Here is a 20,501-nt window from a genome sequence, read left to right as displayed (position 1 = left end):
ATCAGCAACTCTTTCTCCTATGTAATCATCTCTTATTAAGAAAATTTAAAATAATTGGAAACAGTAATATCAGGTTCCTTGCATAAATCAAAAATGTATACCCAAGGAAGGGTCACTTGAGAAGTGCAGATGACAACATTTTCAACAATTAGCTGCTCACGTAAAGAGCTGCCATTTCATCTTTGCATATCCTAATAAATTCAATTCTGTTTCCTGCTGTTGTGTGCATGGTACCATCAATAGTATCATGGTACCATCATGGTATCATCAATAGCTTCCAGCTCTCATGCTGGGAGAGTGAGCTCATCTCCACTTAGGGTCTCTGGCCTGTAATGGCTCTGCAGGTCTCGTTTACTCTGCTGCTCCTTGCAAGGAAGCTGCTCCACACCTCTGGGCCTCTTGCAATTCCCACACTTTCACCTGCCCACAAGCAGCAGCAAGGCAGGCTGGACAGCAGGTTCACAGTTAGAAGTCCTCTTGGCTTCCTTCCTTTCCTACAGATCCTAATGCTGCATCCACTTTTATCTCAACTATTTCCAGCTCCATGCTCAGCTGGGACAGCTCTTCCCCTGAAGGGTCACTGACAGCTCAGAACCACCTCATCACCACCTGTGAGGCAGACAGCCCAACCCCACATGTACAGCTGCATTTCCTAACAAAATCTGCCTCCTGTGCTAGGCTGACACTTGTGCCCGAGCTGCCAGAACTGAGGACCAAGGCAGGGAAGCCACGGGGAGAACATAACATTGTCAGAACTGCTACCATTCTTTCCAGGATGCAGGGACAAGTGCTCAGGTTCCAACCTGGTGACTGTAACTTGATTTGGGGCACACCTACTAAGTTCACAGACAACAACTGCACGGTGCATGACGCAGAACACCAGCATCAAACAGCAGAAAGAATAACCAGCAGGATGGCAACGCTTCGTTTCATCTTAGCAAATGGCTTTTCAGCCCCACACTATTACCATGCTAAATCAGTTTTACAAATCATGATGAAGTCAAGCTTGAGGTATCACACACAGTAACCACCAGAACTGAATGAGCATGTTTATTCAAACACAAGTTACACATAACCCTTCAAGAAATACGCTGCAACTAAGCCTTTGCATATCAGATTTTTTCATTTAGCTTGTCTACAAGACATACTTTGCCAAAAGAGCATAATCAGACTAATTAAGTGGTTACAACAGAAAACTGCATGTGATGAAAAAAACAGTTTGAGAACAATGACCATACAGAGAACATATTACTGGATTACAGCCCAGCATGGATCATTCAGAAAATGACAGGAGGAAGTTTTATCCAACAGAACACAAGTAGACAGCATCATAAGTATACATTTTCCATTAATAATTATTAAAAAATAGAAAAAACGTTAACTTCAAATATTACTTTGCTAGCCACTATACCTATAAGGTAAAACCATAAATGGACTAACTCTGCTTAGGAGGTGGAAAACATTAAGTCTCTAGAATTAACTAGAGCTCAATTCAGCAAGCTACTTATGCATGTGCTTAAGCCCCACCAACACTAGTAAGGCTTACACATGTTGAAGTATTATAATTAACATTGAGAGATTTCAGCATGCATCAACAGTGTAGTGCAGGCCAAACATTTGCACTGAATCAGGATTATATCCTTTAAAGTACAAGTTACATACATGCTATAAAAATCATGAGCCTCCTCTCTCAATCTATTGTTCTATCACAAGCAAAAAACCCTACTGGGTACAAGAAAAACTGACACAGTCCCCTGAAGAGGCACAGCTTTTCATGTTTTATTACACAACTCCAAAAGCATGCAGTAATCAGTGCCAGGGACAATTTTAACTCTACTTTCCATCCTCAGTCTTTCAGAACAACAGAATTTACCTGATTTGCACCAGTACAGTATTATAACTCTGTATGCAATTTGCAAGGTCAAGATCAAGAAACTTGTTTCTTCAGATCCTTCCCCAAGTAATCAATAGATTCTTAGAACTATACAGCTGTACAATAATGTCAGTAACTATATACAATCCTGCACAAGATACTGGAACAAAGCCACAAAGTAACATAAATAAATGTTCAACTTCAAAAATATTTAATTTCTCTTGCATTTAAGTGTTACTAAAAACACAACAATCACTGCAATTTTGACCTGTATTAGCCCTCTCTAAAATTTAAAAAAAAAAAAAAAAATCCCATACAATTGCCCTTGTCTAGAAGTTACCTGTATGGCTATTTAAATAAAATCAATCTCACCATAGCTGTGAAATACAGAAAATACAGGTAGCCAGGAAAATGTTCCACATACTTAGGAATGTAGCATTCCCTTTTGGATGGAGGAATTTGATTGCTGGGTTTGGGGCTTTTTCACTCTTACGTAACCCACTATATAATAGTGAACAAAATAGTTTTGTTTCACAGAAACAACTAACATTTGCCCACACCAGGCAAATGCTCTATGTACAGATAGATTAGGACTGCCTGACTGACAGTGAGTGTAAGTTACTGAACTCCAAGAAACATGGAGCCTAAAACGGCGACACTCTCTGCTGAATCGCCTTCCCTTTGAGGATACGTCTTATCTGGAGAAGAAAAGAGACAAAAACATGAGTATTCATTGTCTTGAAGTGAGCCACAATTCGAAAAAAACCCACCCTATATCCAGTTTTGCATTCATTTATCCAAGCCTAGGTCTTCAGTTCAGTGACACTAGAAATGATCCCACTTTTTACAGCATTTGAACCAATGAAAGGCAACAGTCAGCAACTCAGCTGTGCTTAAGTTACTTCGGTCAAGTGTCAGTTTTTTCACCAAGCAGGAAAAAGGGATTTTCTTCATCTGTTACTCAGGCCTAAGAACTGTCATTACTAGTTCTGACAAGAGCAATAAAAGCATGAACTCAGGCCATACTGACATGAGCAAGAGAAGGAATATTGCCTCCAGTATGTTGTAGGGTTACGGAAACAAAGCCTATCTTGACAGGTAAAAGCTTTTGAGATGGAAAAAATAACATGAAACCTAAAGGTCTGTATATTCTGCCTGATCTTGGGGTTGAAGCTAAAGATCTAAAGAATAAAGTATTTGCTAAATCTTTTACAACTCAAAACCCCAAAGAAACCCGTGGAGCGGAACGCAGCTGTTGCGTGGACAGCTGGAGGGAGAGGGCTGCCGTGAACGTACCTGCTCCCCGACGAGGCCGTCGGGAACCAGGTGAACTGGCTGCTCGTTCTCCAGGTTCCTGGCGCTGGGATCGGCGCCCCGGCGCAGGAGCAGGCGCACGGCGTCCAGCTGGCTCACGCGGTACTGCAGGCTGGCAGCCACGTGCAGGGCCGTGTTCCCGTTGTACGCCTGCGGACCACAAGGCAGCCCCGTCAGGGAACAGCGGGAGAGGAGCATCAGCCTCCCTCTATCTGTGTGATGGAAAAATCACCCTACCTTTGCATTAACAAAAGAGAGATAGTTGGGCAGCTCCAAAAAGAGACGAATGAGCTCCAGGTTTGCTTCTTCTGCTGCCAAATGTAAAGCAGAGCGACCACTTTTGCGATCCTATCGGAAAAAGAAACTGTTTAGTCTTCCCTGCAGGTGCTTCACCTATCCAGGGGGAACATGTAGACAAATAAAAATGAAAAGCAAAGTAACTGCAGAGTGTTGAGAAAACATACTTGCACTACAATTCATCAAAAGTGAATCTGAATACATATATTTTAGTATCAACATCTAATGAACAATGGAACCTGATCTCATCTGCAGGTAAGCTTACATAATCTAACATTTGATATTTTGGCTAAGTAATGGTCTGGCACGGCATAGACCTGAACTGCACAGGTAAGCAGTTTTTAATTAAAATTTGCAGCTCAAGAAAAAGGTGTCATCAGCAGCACCCTACTACTATGGGGACCTCAGAGTACTCCAAACATATTCCTACTTTTACAACACTACTCACTGCAGCCAGCGTAGCATCATTCTTAGTCTAGAGATTAGACTGTCATCTCCCTCTTTCCCCAGGGTTCATTTGCATTGATAATACCTTGCTCTGAATAAATGCAGCATTCTCATCCCATCTGGGTAAATTAAGCTGTAGGGAAGCTTTCGAATTAGTCAACTTCCCTTGTAATAAATGCAGCGTGGGAGAAAGGGACATAGAGTCTGCTTCCACATTCTCTCTGGATCTGGCACTTCAGACTAAGGCATTTTACTCACTTTTGCTTCAACAGAGGCTCCCATTTGTATCAGGATCTTGATGGTTTCTACCAGGCTCTTGTTTCTGAGCAGAAGCTCCTGGACCTCAGGGGAGTGAGGTGGCTGGCAGTTCTGCAGCTCATGCAGCACAGCGTTATGGGCCAGAACTGCACAGTGCAATGCTGTCAAACCTGAACACCAAAAGAAAACCATAAAGATCATCATGAATGAACAAACGCAGCACAGAAGAATTGACTGGCTGCTTGTTTCAGAGCCTGGATAAAGGAGCCTTTAACCCCATTAAGCCCAGGGATGGTTCCATATTTGTAGGTGGCAGTGACTGGTCTCAAGCAGTCTGAGATCTGGACTGTCCATCAGTGAACAGTGAAGTAGCAGCCTACTGTGAGCCCTCAGCTAGCAGATAGTGAAAGAATCAATTTCTAATATATTTTTGTACAAACTATGCATTAGAAAGAGCTGTTTTATGAAAAAGGGGTCCAAATAGAACAGCTTTCTACTGCCCAATTCTGGCTGCTGTATCCACTTGACACAAGGCTGGCACTCCAACATTTCAAACAATGGCCAGTTACCACCTACGCTCTCCATGCCAAACACAGCAATCACATGCAAGAGGAAAGAGCTCCTGACAGACACAGATCAACCACGTTTTCATCTGACAGATATTTGCAACTGTAAATTTCCATCTGAAAAAAAAATATTGCATTTTACTGCATTCCCATCAGTAGCTATAAAACACTGCACTGCCCAGTAAACTCTGTAAATTATAAACTCTTAACTACTCACCATCATAGTTTGTTGCCTCAAGGTCCACATACTGATTGCTTCCCATAGCTCCCTTTTGGATTGCCTACGAAAGTGAAAACAGGTACACATTTACGTCTTATCCAAACCACATACTGCTTCAAATTTGTTTATTGTCTTAATACAATAGCTGTAATAAAGTTGCAATAAATAACAGCATCCCTGGAAGTGTTCAAGGCCAAGCTGAATGGGCCTCTGAGCAATCTGGTCTAGTGAAAGGTGTCACTGAGCATAGCAGGGGCGTCGAAACTAGAAAGTCTCTGAAGTCCTTTCCAACCCAAACCCTTCAATGATTCTGTGATTAAGAGGAGACTTATTGTTTTGGTTTGGTAAACTACAGGATTCCTCCACAATTACTCAAAAATGTTGATGAGAACCTTAATGAGAAAATCAGTCCCATTTTAAAAACCAGTCAGTGTACACAGACTCGCAAGGCTGCCCAGAGAGAAAGATAAAGGAAGGAGTGGTGTTCCCAGAATTTCCCAACACAGCTAACGCCAAGAGTAGGAGTCAAGGGCCAGGGCAGAGCTGTGCCTGCCTGGCTCTTACCTGGAGGACCTGGGCATGCCCCTTCTCAGCACAGACATGCAGCGGCGTCCTACCCCAGCAGTCTGTGGTGTTCACTTGAGCCCCCAAGCTAACCAGGTCCTGCACAATGAGATGCTGATTGGCAGCCACAGCAACCTGGAAAGCACTCTGCAAACATCAAGAAGAAAATTTAAGCTATTAGTCATCTGATCTCTAACAGGAAAGAGCAACTAAAACAAATAAAATACCCTAGCTACCTGGTATTATTTAAGCAGTGATTATGAATACTAGGAAGCCAGGACAAATGAAGCAGAGCACAGTTTACCAGCTCAAGGTGATCCCAAGAAGTATTAATAGCTCAAGGTTAATATTAGTATGCAGGCTAAATCTTGGGGTTAATATTAAATAAGCATTTCACCACATCTTTCCCAGGGTGCAGACATGCAGAAGCACTCAGGTGCAGAAAGCAGGTGCAAAGGTTTTTTTCAGAACCTCACCTGGCCATTGTGCTCTTTAATATCCAGCATGTGCAGGGCAGCCATCTTCCTGGCAAGAACATAGGCGAGTGCTCGACGGCCCTGGGCCACGGCGATGTGGAGGAAGCTGCAGGAAAGAGGAGCAACAGAGTTACACCACCAGACACCAACCAGGGCTCAAGGCAGCAGAGAACCAAATGCTGCAAAGGGTTTTATGCTGCCAGCTTCAGACCTCCTCTTTGTAACTAAGATGGGAACACGGGTGTTTTCTTACCAGTGCAATCTAAAGCATCTAAATTACAATGTTTATTCCCCATTTAGCCAATTCTAACGATAAGCACCTGAAATTAGAAACTACATCTACTCAAGTGTCCTGGAGCACTGCATGGCAGCCATCAGCAGCACCACACCTTTCCCCTGATCAGCCAAACCACTGCACTTGTGGCAAACACTGCTACTGAACCGCTTCACTATAACCCACGGACTGCCAAAACCCAAACAGAAACATTCCCCAACCTCCCACAGAAGAGAGACCAAGATAAACGGCACTCACGTGTCTCCATCGGCGTCTTTTGTGAGGAACTGGTCTTGAGGGATGTTAGCCAGTTTGTTCTCCTCCTGCTCCACTTGCCATTGAAAGAACGACTTGCCCAGCTGCGTCGTGCTTCTGGCAATGTTTTGGTCGGGCAGCGAGGCGTTCAGAGTAGCCAAGGAGACGCTGCGCTCCAGACTACCGCAGAGGTTGCTGGAGAGCAGGCTGAAGCTGGGGGCCTGAGGGGCGACCTCGGCCTGCGGGTGGGCACTGCCCAGCGGCTGCAGGGCACCGGAGATGCTGTCCGAGCCCTCCGAGTCGTTCAAGAGGGAAGAGAAGCTCTGCGACGGGCAGTAGGGCAGCTCATGGCTCTCAAAGGTGTTCTGCTGGTAGGCAGGAGACTGGTCACTGCCAACAAAGGGCCTGTAGTCCAGGGAGGCATCTGAAGGATAACTCTGGGACAGGTCGTGGCTCTGGGACGCAGGGAACTGGTAATGCTGCGGCGGATCGAGCAGATGCTGGCTGGTGTGGTCCTGGAACGCTTGGTACTTGTGGGACGGGGAGAACGCCTGTGCTCCCGGGCCCTCCTGGTACTGCTCGGCAGGCGAGCCGTGGCTGGAGACCGAGTGCAGCCAGCTCACCTGCACCGTGTTCAGGGAAATGGGGCTCGACTCGTTCTTGATGTTTATGATGTTCTGAAGCAGATCAGAACTGCCGTCGTGCTTTGGGTCGGTTTTATGTGTCTCCTCCATACTATCCATAGAGGTTGGTGTCTGGGGTGGGGTCTGACAGAGGAGGAAAAAAAATAAACAACAAACGCAAATCAAAACAAGCCCGAGAAGATGAGAGGTACAGCTGTATCTGGTAGTTTCTGATCATACAAAGCAAACTGAAAAATAAAGACACAGAAAAAAAAATACTACAGACTTACCAGGAGATGTGGGTGAACAGTCGCTTGTCGTTTGAAAGAAGATCCATCAGAAAGGAGTTCAGGAGCCTTTCTTTTGCCACTGTGGCCCAGTATGCTCTTCAGTTCTGATGAAAAAGAAAATAAATTCAGAAGCCATTCGGAGGTTACTCTTATAATTGATTTTAAATGTTATGTTAAAATGGTTTACCTGTGTATGGTTCGTAGTTCACCAATCCTCCTTGTGCCTGTTAAGAAAAATCCAAATTTTTCTGTTATTATAATGTTATTTCTGGGGGAAAACAAATAAAAACAAATAAACACAAAAAACAACCCACCCAAAAAAAAAAAAAAACCAATAACAACAAGAAAGCAGCCATGACTTCCTTCTATAAACACAGAATACACCTTAGAATAATTCTAGTACGTGGTTGTATAACCCTAACTTAATTGCTATTAATTAAGGTTAGAAAATGGAAATACTTTAATGAAACTTAAATAAAACCCACTGTTTTTCTTTAGGCTTTTCAAGCCATTCGTTATAAAACCACAGAACTCCAAAAAATCTAGAGAAAGACATTATTCCTTCCAGAGACCAGAGGATTTTTTTGAAACATAAATAACCCGGCCAATTTTACACTTCCTTAGTGCTGTGAACTTCCCTATGCAAAAATCTTCCCCTGAAAACACTTATCTAGGAAGCTTTCAAACACACACTCAGAAAAAGTAATCTATAACCAAATCAAAAACACTCTATAATCTTCTCAGAATTTCCTGTAATTTCTGTCTTTTCAGATTGAAAGGGTTTACCCTTTACACTGTGTGTTTGCACAGAGAGGTGCAATAGCATGACAAACAAATCTGAGAAAAATCCCTAACCCTTCCAATGAATGATCTCATTCCAGCCAACACAGAATTTCTGTGGTTTCGCAACACAAGTGTATCTTTATCCAGACTCCCTTTGGAAAACAAAGCTTAGTAAGAACATTTTTAAGTGCCTCTTTCTCTCATGGCAAACCTTTCTGATTTCTCCCCAGCTGTATTTTTCCATTGAAAAGGAGAATTGTGTTCACAGCAGGTAAAGCAGAAGCTCATTTCTAGCATTACCGCGAAGAGCTTCCTTGCCAGCTCCAGTAGCCATTAAAACGAAAGCTGCCAGCGCAGAAAGCTGCCGGTTACCTTGCTGTCCTCGGTGGCAGGAGCCGAGGACATCTGCTTGCTGCTCCTGAAGTGCAGCAGGAGCTCCTTGACGGAGTTCTTCACACGCACGCCCTGGAAAGGTCCTCTGTGCTGCTTTCCGCCCCCCATGTGCTGCTCAACTGCGGGGACACGAAAACAAATCCAAACTGAAGCCACCCATTTGACATTTAACAAAGAAAAAAACACCCAAAGGAGAAACCCTCGCGGAACGGCACCCACACCCCGGCTCAGCAGAGGAGCCGGGGAGCTGCCCCGCGTCCCGCTGCGCCCTCCCTCCCCGCGCTCCCCGCCGCCCTGCCGCGGCCGCTCCCGGCACGGAGGCTCGGGGCCGCACTCCCCGCGCTCCCCGGGCCGGAGCCGCTCCCGGCACGGAGGCTCGGGGCCGCGCTCCCCGGGCCGGGGCCGCTCCCGGCACGGAGGCTCGGGGCCGCGCTCCCCGCGCTCCCCGGGCCGCTCCCGGCACGGAGGCTCGGGGCCGCGCTCCCCGCGCTCCCCGGGCCGCTCCCGGCACGGAGGCTCGGGGCCGCGCTCCCCGCGCTCCCCGGGCCGGCCCGCGGGGACCCGCCGTACCTTGCAGCGCGGGGCGGGCGCCGCCCCTGGGCTCCCTCCGGCCGCCGCCGCGGCTGCTCACCGAGAGGTCCGAGTCGGAGCCCGGCGAGCCCGGCGCGGAGGAGTGCGCCGGCGAGCAGCTGCCCTCGCTGGAGTGGGGCGAGGCCCCGTAGAAGTAGGCGAGGTTGATGGGGCTGCTGAGCGCGCCGCCGTCGCCGCCGTCGGGCGCCGCGTCCCGGCTGCTCTCCACGATCATGGCGGGGCGGCGGCGGCGCGGGCCGGGCGGCGGAGCGGGCACGGCCAGGGCTGGGCGGCACGGCCGGGGCGGCACGGCCGGGGCTGCGCGGCCGGGGCTGCGCGGCCGGGGCTGCGCGGCCGGGGCGGCACGGCCGGGGCTGCACGGCCGGCTCCTCCCGCCCGGGGCTGCGCGGCGGCTCCGCAGCGGCGGCTCTGGGGGCGCGGGGCCGCGGCCGCGCTTATAGCGGAGCCGCCCCGCGGGCGGGACGGGCGGGCGGGGCCGCGCTGCCCGGAGCCGGCGGGAGGAGCCGGAGGGAGGAGCCGGGCGGGAACCACGGGCCGAGCCTGCCCCGCGGGCTCCGCGGGGCGACAGAACAGCCTGAGTTGGAAAAGCCCATCAGGACCATCGAGTCCAGCTCCTGGGCCTGCCCAGGGCACCCCACGAATCGCACATGACACCCCGAGAATCGCATATGAGCCCCAAGAAGCGCACACGAGCCCCAGGAATCACACACGGCACCCCAAGAATCGCACATGAGCCCCAAGAAGCGCACACGGCACCCCAAGAATCACACATGACACCCCAAGAATCGCACACGGCACCCCAAGAATCACATATGGCACTCCAATAATCACACATGACACCCCAAGAATCGCACATGATACCCCAAGAATCACACATGAGCCCCAAGAATCACACATGACACCCCAAGAATCGCACATGAGCTCCAAGAATCGCACATGGCACCCCAAGAATCGCACATGGCACCCCAAGAATCGCACATGAGCCCCAAGAATCACACATGCCACCCCAAGAATCGCACATGAGCCCCAAGAATTGCACACGACACCCCAAGAATCACACATGACACCCTAAGAATCGCACACGGCACCCCAAGAATCGCACATGAGCCCCAAGAATCACACATGGCACCCCAAGAATCACGCACGGCACCCCAAGAAGCACACACGAGCCCCGGAGCATTGTCCAGCTGCAGCGTGGCAGCCCTCGCTCACAACGCGTGCTGCTGCTGATTGCCACGCTCTCATGGAGCTGCGGAGCTGGGCACGGCCAGAATCCCCGTCGGTCTGCCACGCTGCTGTGCCACCTCATGTCCCCACGGGCAGGTATCCCTCGCCCTTCGCCCCTGTCCTGCCAGTCCTTGGCTGCAGGACACAGGCGGGGAAGAACGGAGACTTTTCGGTCATGTGCGTCCCATCCAGCGAGCAGGGGAACGTGAGCAGTTCCTCACAGTGGGGATGAGTCACCTGTGTTCCTCTTACCCGAGCAGGCGGGGGCAGAGAAGGAGTGATTTTGGTTGTAGGTTGCACCATGCTGTGGTGCCAAGAGCCTCTCAGGCAAGGCCACGGGGAGAAGCGGGCAAGGAACACGACACCAAAACAAAAAGAGGGCAAAAACGTGCCATCGCTGTTAACCTCACTGAGTTATTCCCCATGTTCGCAGGAAGACTTCTCAGGTTTCTGCTTTTCAAACAAATATTTCTGCTTTCCAATTCCCACTGAAGTCACCGTCTTCTAAAATACAAGTGACCAATTTTGCCCACGAGCTTGAGTTTAGGATGTTTTTAGCACTGTGGCTACTCCAATAAATATGTAGCAAAACAACATGGTCTTTCTAAAGTATATTATGCAAATTTGAGGTCTATAATTTATGTGTTTTAATTGTATTGAATAACACGGGTCAGGTGCAATACGAAATTATATTAATCAGGAGGGAATTGCTTTATATTATTCAAATATTTCTCCCACCATCAAGTGAACGAAGGTTTTTGCTGAGACTGAAACTGTCTAGGCAGGTTTCTACTCCAAAGACTGTCGTTTTGAATCTACACAGCCAGAGTGAAACTTGCAAGTATAACCCATAAAACAAAATCAGATGCCAAGTAGTGCCAGAAATACCCTGATAAAGGTAAAAATCCACTTGCTCCCTGAGCAGAAACTCACCCCAAGCACACCTTCTCCCTCATTTAACAAAGCGCTTTACACAAGTGAGGATTTGTGAATTCAGGCCGTGTGTTTTAAACAAGCAAGGAGATGGTTCCCTGTTCTTCAAGCCCTGGACCTCAGGTATGGAACCTTAACCTCAGGCAGAGGCTTGTGAGTATCTCCTCATTGAAAAGCACCTGGTGCTCAGAGGTCCTGGAGCCCACGAATGCTCTTTGCACATTCGGTGGCTGTGAGGAGGACCCACAGCTCAGATTTCCAAAGTGGACCCAACCAATGGACCTTTGTGTTCTCGTCCTGGCCAGGGAGCCCAGAAAGCCATTTCAACCTCACAACTACTGCAAAATGCATCTTGCCTTTCAACAAGCAGATGGTAATGCAAATCTGAGAAGCTGATAATCCAGAAAATTAGATTTGTCATCACAGTTGCCTGCTATTCCCTTTAAAATGTTGAAAGTAAAAGATTTCAAACCAGAAGTGGCTTTGTCTCATTGCAGTTCTTCAGTGTTGTAGAAGGTCCCTAAACCACATGCAGGCAGGGACAGGCCTTTATCCTTGCTATTCAATAACAATTTTGGAATGGATTTAATTGGAGATTAATCTCTACATATGAATGAAAACTTCTATAAAACAATTTAATGAGTTTGTGTTTGGTTTTTTTCCCTAAAGAAGGCATGGAATTTCTTTTTCTCTCCTATTCCAAAGTTTCTACTCTCCTGAAGGAGTAGATTGCTGACTTGTTCTCCTTTTACCCAGCAAAATTAATTTCAGGCAACACTCTGATACCTCAGCTCGTACTTGTTTCATCAGTGACACCTTATTTATCAGGTCTCCTGGCATAAATCTACTCCCAGTCAAAGCAGATTAAGGCAAGTCTAATTCCACCAAGCTCCATAACAAAAGGCTCTTTCAAAAATATACACACACCCATTGGTTGCACAAGATGTGCTGTCTCACAGCAGCCCTGCGTTCTCAAAGTGCTTCTATGAGAGTTACTGGTAAATTATTGCTACATCCACAAACTAATTATTAATGCTGCAGACCTTGAGCATTAATGGGTTTTGGCCCAAGCACTACGTAACATCTGTGGTGACCAAAACCCTGTGAGACATCTGCAACCAAAGTAAGTTCCTCTGGGGCAGGGTGGTGGCCAAAGAAAAAAGCAGTTGTCACCTCTTCTCCTGGGGAAGGCGTGCAGTGGTTTCAGCCTTCTTTGGCTGAGCTGTAACTCGGTGTAACCCACCAAGCTCAGGCACAAGGAGCCACCCCAGCTCCTCCATGTGCTGACTGCCCCTGTTTTTATCACACCACCTCCCTGCTGGGATGTATCAATCATGCCAGCTAGTGGCCATCAGCAGCAGCATTTGTCCTGAAACCACTTTTCTATACACCTGCAAAAAGTGAGACAGGCTTGTCTTGGATCTCAAATAACAAGAAAAAGGAAAGAGAATGCACTTGTTTCTGAAAACTCTGTTTCTTACCTCTCTTCTGAGCACAGCCCAGTACTGTAACATTAAAAGCAATCAGTCTTGGTTTAGGTTAATCCAATATACTTGATTAATGAAATAACTTTTGAGAGTGTGACTTGTGCACACTCATGAGCTACCTCATGGGATCCAGAAAAAAAAACTTTTGTTAAGAACAAAACCAAAATCCAGTTGTCTTGAAGCTTGCTGGAGGGGGGTCTCATTACAGAAAGCAAAGAGGCTGAATCCCAACACCTTAGACTTTAGCACCTGCTAAAGATCTAGGCTAACCAAGGTCACGTTTATCCCCTCTGCCATCCTAATCAGAAGAGAGAAAAGATGCAGTGTGCCTGCACTGCTTGGTCCCTGGGGCACACACTGGGGTGAACGCTATAGGGAATGTAAGCTTTAAATAAATAAATGAATGAACAAAGCAAGCCCAGTGAGCAGAGCTTTGACTTCCCTGTAGAGCAGCACGTAGTCACTCTGCCAGGCCAGTGTATGACCTCCTGTGTGAGTGAGGAGCACGGCAGCTCTCAGAGCAGCCCACGCTTGGCAGGTGTGGGAGCAGAATCCATCTCTCCCCTCAGCCTGCCCCGCAAGCAGCAGCACGGGACAGCCTCCAGGCCAAGTGTCAGAGCACAAACTGCTAGTAACAAGAGCTTGGTTTTGCAACGTGTTTCTGGAGCAGCGTGACCTTTGTGGTGTTTCTTAAACTGGACATAAAAATGGTACTTTACAATCCAGTTGCTTAACGCAAGTGAATATTTGCTGTGTTGATGTCAAACGTGCCTTATTCTCCACTGGGTGTAACTGAGGCTCCTGCTGCCCGCCGAGAGCTGAAGTGTGCAAACACCTCTGCACCCCAGCAGTGTTCCAACAGCACACACCTCCCAAACCATGCAGCACAACACCCACTCTGCTTCTAGACTGGCACTGAGAAAAACAGGTAACATCTCAGGAGCTACCCCACTCCTAGAGAGCATTCGGGGTCTGTAGCTGCGTTTGCTTTACGGGCTCTGGAAAGCACTTGTCAGCAGGTTGGAAGTGGCCCAGTTTTACTCTAAAGTGGCCCATGACACAGTTTTACTCTAAAAACTGGTACAGAGTTAGTGTTTCTTCCCTCTTTGCTATACTTGTATTGCTACATTTTTCCTAGACTTTGGTCTCCAAGGCTGACATTCTGGGATTAACCTGAACATCAAAAGGGGGCACGTATAATCCTTCATATTAAAGAAAAACTTAGACTTCTTATTATACATATTTCTTTTGGGACTTATTCCTTTGATCCAGAGAATACCCTCAATTCGGGTTTTTTTTCTCTCAAGCCATCTGATATTTAAAAAAAAAAAAGAAAAAGTAAATTAAAAAAAAAGTGGTTTGCTCCTAAGTAGATCCTTCAACCTTGAGTATATAAAACAGCTGAAATCAGTACAGAAGAAAAGAAACCCTAAACCCAGCAAGTGTTGCAAAGCTGGCTGAGAGGACCTGAGTTCTGTGAAAGCAGTTTCCTTGTATATATACCTCGTGTTTGGGGACATTCCTCCCAACATACTCACTGCCCTGGTTAGTCATGTTTTCTCAGCAGCTTACCAATCTCATTAGTTCATTAGTGCCTTGCAGTAGGGAAGAAATGCACACACCACTGATGTCACAGTGTGCAAACAAGGAGCAGGAGGCTGTTTCCCCATAGCAAAGAGCAATGTCATGTGCTGCCTACCCTAAAGGATTCTCAGTGTACCTGGATGAGGTAGAGAGTGCACGTTCTTGCCTCAAAGTACGTGGCTTGTTGTGGTATTCCAGTTCAGAAAGGGAGCTGGCACAGTTTCTCAGTGCTGTTAGGAGGTTTCTCAGTCTAGGTTTGGATGGGTCAGCATCAGTTTTCCTTGTCGCTCATGCTTGAAGATATTTTTCTTCCTAACCCAGATGATCAACCTGGCCAAAACCTGACATTCATAACTCACATTAATTTCATGTTCTGCTGTCAGATGCAAGAGCGTGTGCTGCAAGCACAGGAGGTGAGTTGGGCTCTGGTGTACTTTGATTTCAATGTTTTCAACATTGAAAATTATTTCAACCTTCCACAAACAAGGACCACTTCAACCACCTGTAAAACAAAACCACTTTCAAACAGGGACTGCAGAGCTGGCCTGCTGTACATTGCCACACAATACTTCAGCACAGGAATGGGAGGAAAAACTCTCAAAGTGAGATCTGAACCTAGAAAAACATGATTTTTTTTTAATTGTTTTCTACCCAGACACTTGCATTCCTAGATTCAGTTAGTATGTAGTAGCAGGAAACCTATCTAAGATTAAGATTGCCATACAACCAGGTTTCTAAAACATGCATTTTTTTCCACTCAAAAACATTGTCTGGGCAGATTTTGAAAATTTGTGCTCTTCTTGGACATGGCAAAGCAGTCACATCTACCAGACAGAAGTCTAAGAGCTGAGCAGTCCAGAAAGGCCAGGCACAATGTCAGCACTGTACAGCCCACCTGTGCAGCACTTGCGTGGCAGGATCAGCACCTGCAGGAAGCCTCAGCACTGATTTGCACAATCCTACACATCCTGTGTACATACCATCAGCTCAAGGGTGCAGATTAACGAGCAGGAAAGTCCAGGCACAAGCAAGACAACCAGCAAAAAGCACCTGTAGCATGTTGACACTGTAGAGTTCATTGAAGGGAATGCAATGCCCTCATCTAATGTCCTGAGCTTATTTCCAGCTCTGCTTTCCAGCTGATAGAGGCTAAATGCCTTCAGTTCAGATATCCATTCACTAGAGGAGTCCCAGCTTTCAAAATATACGTCCATCTGACCATTGGGAAAGTCCTGAAACTCAGCTACAGAGCTGTCCTCAGTTAGTCAGACAAAAATGCAATAAACAGGAAATTTTCTCATTTAAAAAAGCACCTAAATCAAGACAGACAAATAAAACTTTGTTATAGTAGGGAAAATGTTAGGTCACTTCCAAACAGCAATACAAAAGTTTTCCCGGTGCTTAGGATGAACTGCATCTACTAAGGCAGGCTTTATCTTCAGTTAAATGTGTGCTGGAACAGGTTGGGACAATACTTCTCCACCTATGGGTCAGAATTTGCTGCCACATAAGTCTCAATCACGGATGGCTGTGTAAAAGATTCAAATATCACAGAAAGGACCCAAACACTCTGTTATTTCTATGGACTTAACAGCCACCTGCTACAGGCTTAGCAAGAAATCCATGACAGTAATGTCGACTTCACAGGAATATGCAAATCGTGCACGAGTTAGCATAAAACATCAAGAAAGTTGGAAATAAAGCCTTTGATTTGGTGGGGCACTGTGCAGAGCTCTGTTCCCAGGCGCTGGCTCCCTCCTCCAGTTCCCAGCTGGGAAAAGACACCTTCCAAAGGCAGACACATCCTGTCTGACAGGACGCTGCTCTCCGCAGAAGACAGCCCATGGATGCTGAAGTTTCCTTTTCATTTCCTGCCAATTTCTTAAGAAGAAAGCAAAAGTAAAGGCAGCTCTTGTTTCTGCCTCGCGCGTTTTATCTCAGGAGTTTGTGACTGGGAACACATCAAGTCACACAGGGGTTTCTTAGCAGCACCATCGAGCTCTTGAAAGCCCAGGCGAGAAGCAAAGGCAGGTCAGACCACCAGGAAGGCAGAGCCAAAGGGATGGGATTGCTCCTGCTGCTGCCAGCAGCCCAGGGATGGGAAAGGAAGCTCCCAGTGCCCAGCACCAGGACTGCTGCTGCACACCTGCTTCCAGCAACTGGTGGTGATAATGACGATGATGATGATGATGATGATGATATCCCAACCACAACCTCCAGGGTGGCAGGCAGCAAGGCTGCCCCAAGCAGCCCAGGGCTTGGCTGGTGCTTGTCCCCCCACCCCGTGACAGAGGGCATTTCCTCCCTGCACACACCCTGCTCCCACCCACTGCCACCAAATGCAGCAGGAAATGTGGCTTGCTGCAAAGAAAGTAAATAGAAGTCTAGCGAACAAAAATCAGAAATCACTTGCTGGAACGTGATCGCTGAGCTGATACTGGAGTTTTGTTTGGAGCAGAAATGTGGCCCCTAGGTGACATTTGTCCCTGAATGCTGGGCACCCAGTCTGGCTGAGGGAGAGCCCGGGGTGCCTCCAGCAAACCTCCAGTCTCAGCTGGAATCACCTGGCTTCCATCTGAAGCAGTGCCAGGTGCCCACCCCCAGTCACACGTGTCCAATGTCATCATGGCACACACGTGCCCCCAGACATTTGGGGTCTGAAAGCCAGACCCCGTTTATCCTCTGCAGACTCTTCCTGCTGAGCTGCCAGAGACGGGCAGCGTTGATGAATGGGTGCTGCATAATCAGCCTCCTGTGGTGAGCCAGGGAAACCCTCGCCAGGTGATGAAAAGAAGTTTATGGTTTTGTTTAATAAACTCCTTAGCATAACAAAATTTAAAGCGAATTTTAAGCTAATTAAATGTAATTCTTTTCATTCCCACCAATTTTTTTTTTTTTTAGGCGTGGATCCCTATTTCTATATGCTTCCCTGTGTTGTCTCACACTGCACCATGACAGTTTACTCCTGTCCTGTTGAAGCTGGCAGACTTATATGCTCATATGATGGTTCTCTGCTATTCCAAAATTAGCTGATGAGCTGCCAGGAAATAATTGTAATCAAGATTGTACAAAACACCTTTTTTCACTAACAATGCTTCTTCTATTCAGTAGTCTCAAAGCTTAGCTTTTCATCCATCCATCCATCCATCCATCCATCCATCCATCCATCCATCCATCCATCCTCTGGAAAGTTATTACATCCTCCCCTAAAAATGCAGATTGTTTCAGAGAGAGAGTCACCAAGAACAGCTAAGCTATTTAGGAGTATTTTGCCACCAGATTCACAGAGGGTTTTCAAAAATCACACCATTCTTTGTGGTTTCTTTGCTCTTGGCTGTTACCCATTACCTTTCCAAAAGCCAACCTTTCTATCATACTCAACCCCAAAACACACACAGACTATTACAGCACAAGCTACTTGAGAGGCTCTTAGAAGTATAAAAACTTATGAGAAGCCAATATTGTTTCAATCAGTTAGGTTTTTTAAGCAATAAGTTAAATAAAATGATACCAGCATACCTTCATGTTGGAGGAGTGAAGTTAGAAATAGTTCTATGGAAAACAAGGCAGTTCTCTGCACCCCATTGGCAACTGATCATTCCTTATGGCCATGCCTCTGTGAATGACTGAGAAGTTCCTCTGAGGTTTAAAGGTGTGAAACAGAGAAGCAGTGGTAAGGAAATTTTTCTTCCCCTCCCTCACAAAAGTCCTGCTTTCTTTGGCTTTCTATTCACAAAAAAAAAAAAAACACTCCAAAACCCTAAATAACACCCCACAAGTTTCTTTCAGCTCTTGGCTGAGTACCCACAGGGCATCTTTAGTGCAGTGGCTCACACAGCATTTATCTTTAGCTCTGGTGAGCAGGAAATGGGGACGTTGTGACATGTGAGAGGAAGCAGGGTGGAGGAGGACAGTGGCTGAGCTCCCTGGACTTTTTCTGCACCCTGGAATTTCCCAGGTGGGGTAAGCCCTGGTTGAGGACATTCCCCTGTCAAAGAGGCTGGCAGGAAATCCCAGGCTGGTGTAACGCTGCCAAAAAAGGGTCTAGAAAACACTGATGAGATAAGAATCATGAAAAGGTGCTGTGCAACAATGGGATGAGGAGAAACCTGTGGGTACAAGCAGTGGGGTTCTGGCCTGCCAGGGTCAGGTTCTGCTTGCCCACCATACACTGCTGCATGCGTCTGGATGGCCACAGACATTAGGCTGCCTCTCACTGTCCCTTTTCTGTCCGGCATTACTGGGTAAAATAGCATTCACCTAGGAAGCAAGAGAGATCCAGTGTCCCACAGGAAAAACAAAAATAGCTCCAGCCTTTGGGAGGTGGTGCAGGGCAAACGCCTCTCCTTGGCAAAGTCTGGCTGTCACCAGGACTTTGCCCTCAGGAAGTTTGCAATGAGTTTCACACGGCGTCAGTGTGAAAGCTCCATAAAAGCAGGAGCCTGGTTAAAATGGGAAGGGGGATATGTGTAAAAAAATAAATAAATAAAAAGGAAAAAGATAGTCTCATTTGTCACAGATGTATCAGGTGTATACAGATGTGTCAGTCACCTGCTCCAGTAGATAAAAACAACCTTCAGTATAAAAAAAGTCTCCTGGATTTTCCTAAAATGTGTGAAAATCCATCTTAATCATAATCCCTTTTCTCCTTGCACAGTGGGATGGGCCAGGACTCACCATGCATATCAAACATGGTGAGCAAGGACAGGACACCCAGATCTTTTCAGGGCAAACTCCTCTCACTTCCAGGGCCTTGTGTTGCCCCTTCCCAAGAGCAGCAAACTGATAAAATTCCCAGCAGCTGGCAGCAACACCAGAACACTGGTCCCCCCTGCCCCAATGCCTCCTGCACTGCAACACAGGTGTTAAAAACAAAGAGAACACCCTCAGACTTGATTCCCACCCTTGCCCTGTCCCAGCAAGCTGCAGGAGGGAGGTGGGAGAGAACATCTCCATCCCAAAGGTGATCAAAACCTTTCCCCTGCAGGCAGGAAACGGAGCGTGGGCTCCATCTTCCTGCTCACAGCTGTATTAGATCACTGGAACGTGTTCAGCTGATAATCTTGATGGACTCGATGCTTCTCTTAGAAATCAGGATGCTTTGTTCCAGCTGGGGGTGGCATTTGTGGTGTCCTCAGTCTGTGCAGCAAAACCTGCTGCCTCTGGGGACTGAGGGGCTCCTGAGAGCCTTCACCAGGTACAGAGATCTCTCTTTGCAAAGAGGGGGGGCTTTTCCTCCAAAAATCACAGGGGACATTTGTTATCAGCTGAATAGGAGATGGAGGGCAGCCCCCTCCTGGGCACCACTCACCCGTGCAAAGAGGTGAGCACCCGCTGCAAAGAAAAGTAAAATCCAAGAAAAGACAAGACAAGAAAAGAAAAGACAGGAAGAGTAAAAATGTCATGGCTGATGTGTGGCAGGGCAGGATGAAAAGTCATGACTCCAGCCACAAATGAAAATATCTACTTGCAGCAATGTTTGCTCCACACAAGAACACGGGCAACAGGAAGAAATGTGTTAACAGAGGAAACCTACATTTCAGCCAGCAGATATGAAACTTCTGGGATTGGAAGATACACATATATGGAACACATTTTACAACAATGTAAAGTAATTATAATATCAGCTTGTTATTGGAGCACCGGATTTTTTTTATTGTATTTTTAAGACAGGACATTTTTTTTCAGTAAAGTAACTTTCTTTTCCTATTTTTACTTATCAAAGCAAGGGCAAAAGCAAGGCACAGCAAAAGCGAAAGCAAATAATAATAATAATACTACACAGGAGAAAATACAAATGTGGAGCAGAAAGATATGAAACCATCAGAAGAAAGAAACAGCTAGAGACAGAAATAGCTGCTTTGCTGAGAGCAAGCAGCAGTGCCCTGAGAGAAGCTGACTCAGAAAAGAGGGCAGGCAAGACTGGAAAGCATGACTCACAGAGCTCAGGGAAAACCAGAGGTAGGAAGGAGTGGAAAGAACTGACTGCAGGATGGCAAGAGGGGAAAAACCCTGTAATTTGTCATTGTTCTTTCACTGCAGGTCC

General features: G+C 46.9%; 1 protein-coding gene across 2 annotated transcripts; it reads right to left on the bottom strand.

Annotated features, from left to right (window-relative positions):
- Window positions 1-1,031: 1,031 nt before the first annotated feature.
- NFKBIZ (NFKB inhibitor zeta) lies at window positions 1,032-9,453 on the bottom strand. Of its 2 annotated transcripts, XM_021541427.3 has the most exons (12): window positions 9,204-9,453; window positions 8,613-8,752; window positions 7,645-7,681; window positions 7,458-7,561; window positions 6,548-7,311; window positions 6,016-6,121; window positions 5,540-5,686; window positions 4,973-5,036; window positions 4,190-4,359; window positions 3,425-3,535; window positions 3,170-3,337; window positions 1,032-2,571 (listed from the first exon to the last, which is right to left on the bottom strand). In XM_021541427.3, exons 1-12 carry the CDS (start codon window positions 9,436-9,438, stop codon window positions 2,518-2,520), a joined length of 2,100 nt encoding a protein of 699 aa, XP_021397102.3. In that variant the 5' UTR covers window positions 9,439-9,453; the 3' UTR covers window positions 1,032-2,517. The 2 variants fall into 2 exon arrangements, with proteins under 2 accessions (XP_021397102.3, XP_085432088.1); XM_085575962.1 differs by having other exon boundaries at window positions 1,032-3,337.
- Window positions 9,454-20,501: the final 11,048 nt, after the last annotated feature.

Source organism: Lonchura striata, chromosome 1 (genome assembly GCF_050655825.1).
Source record: "Lonchura striata isolate lonStrDom1 chromosome 1, ASM5065582v1, whole genome shotgun sequence".
NCBI classification, from domain to species: Eukaryota; Metazoa; Chordata; class Aves; order Passeriformes; family Estrildidae; genus Lonchura; species Lonchura striata.
Note: the sequence above shows the minus strand (reverse complement) of the source record. Positions and strands in the feature narration are given on the sequence as shown.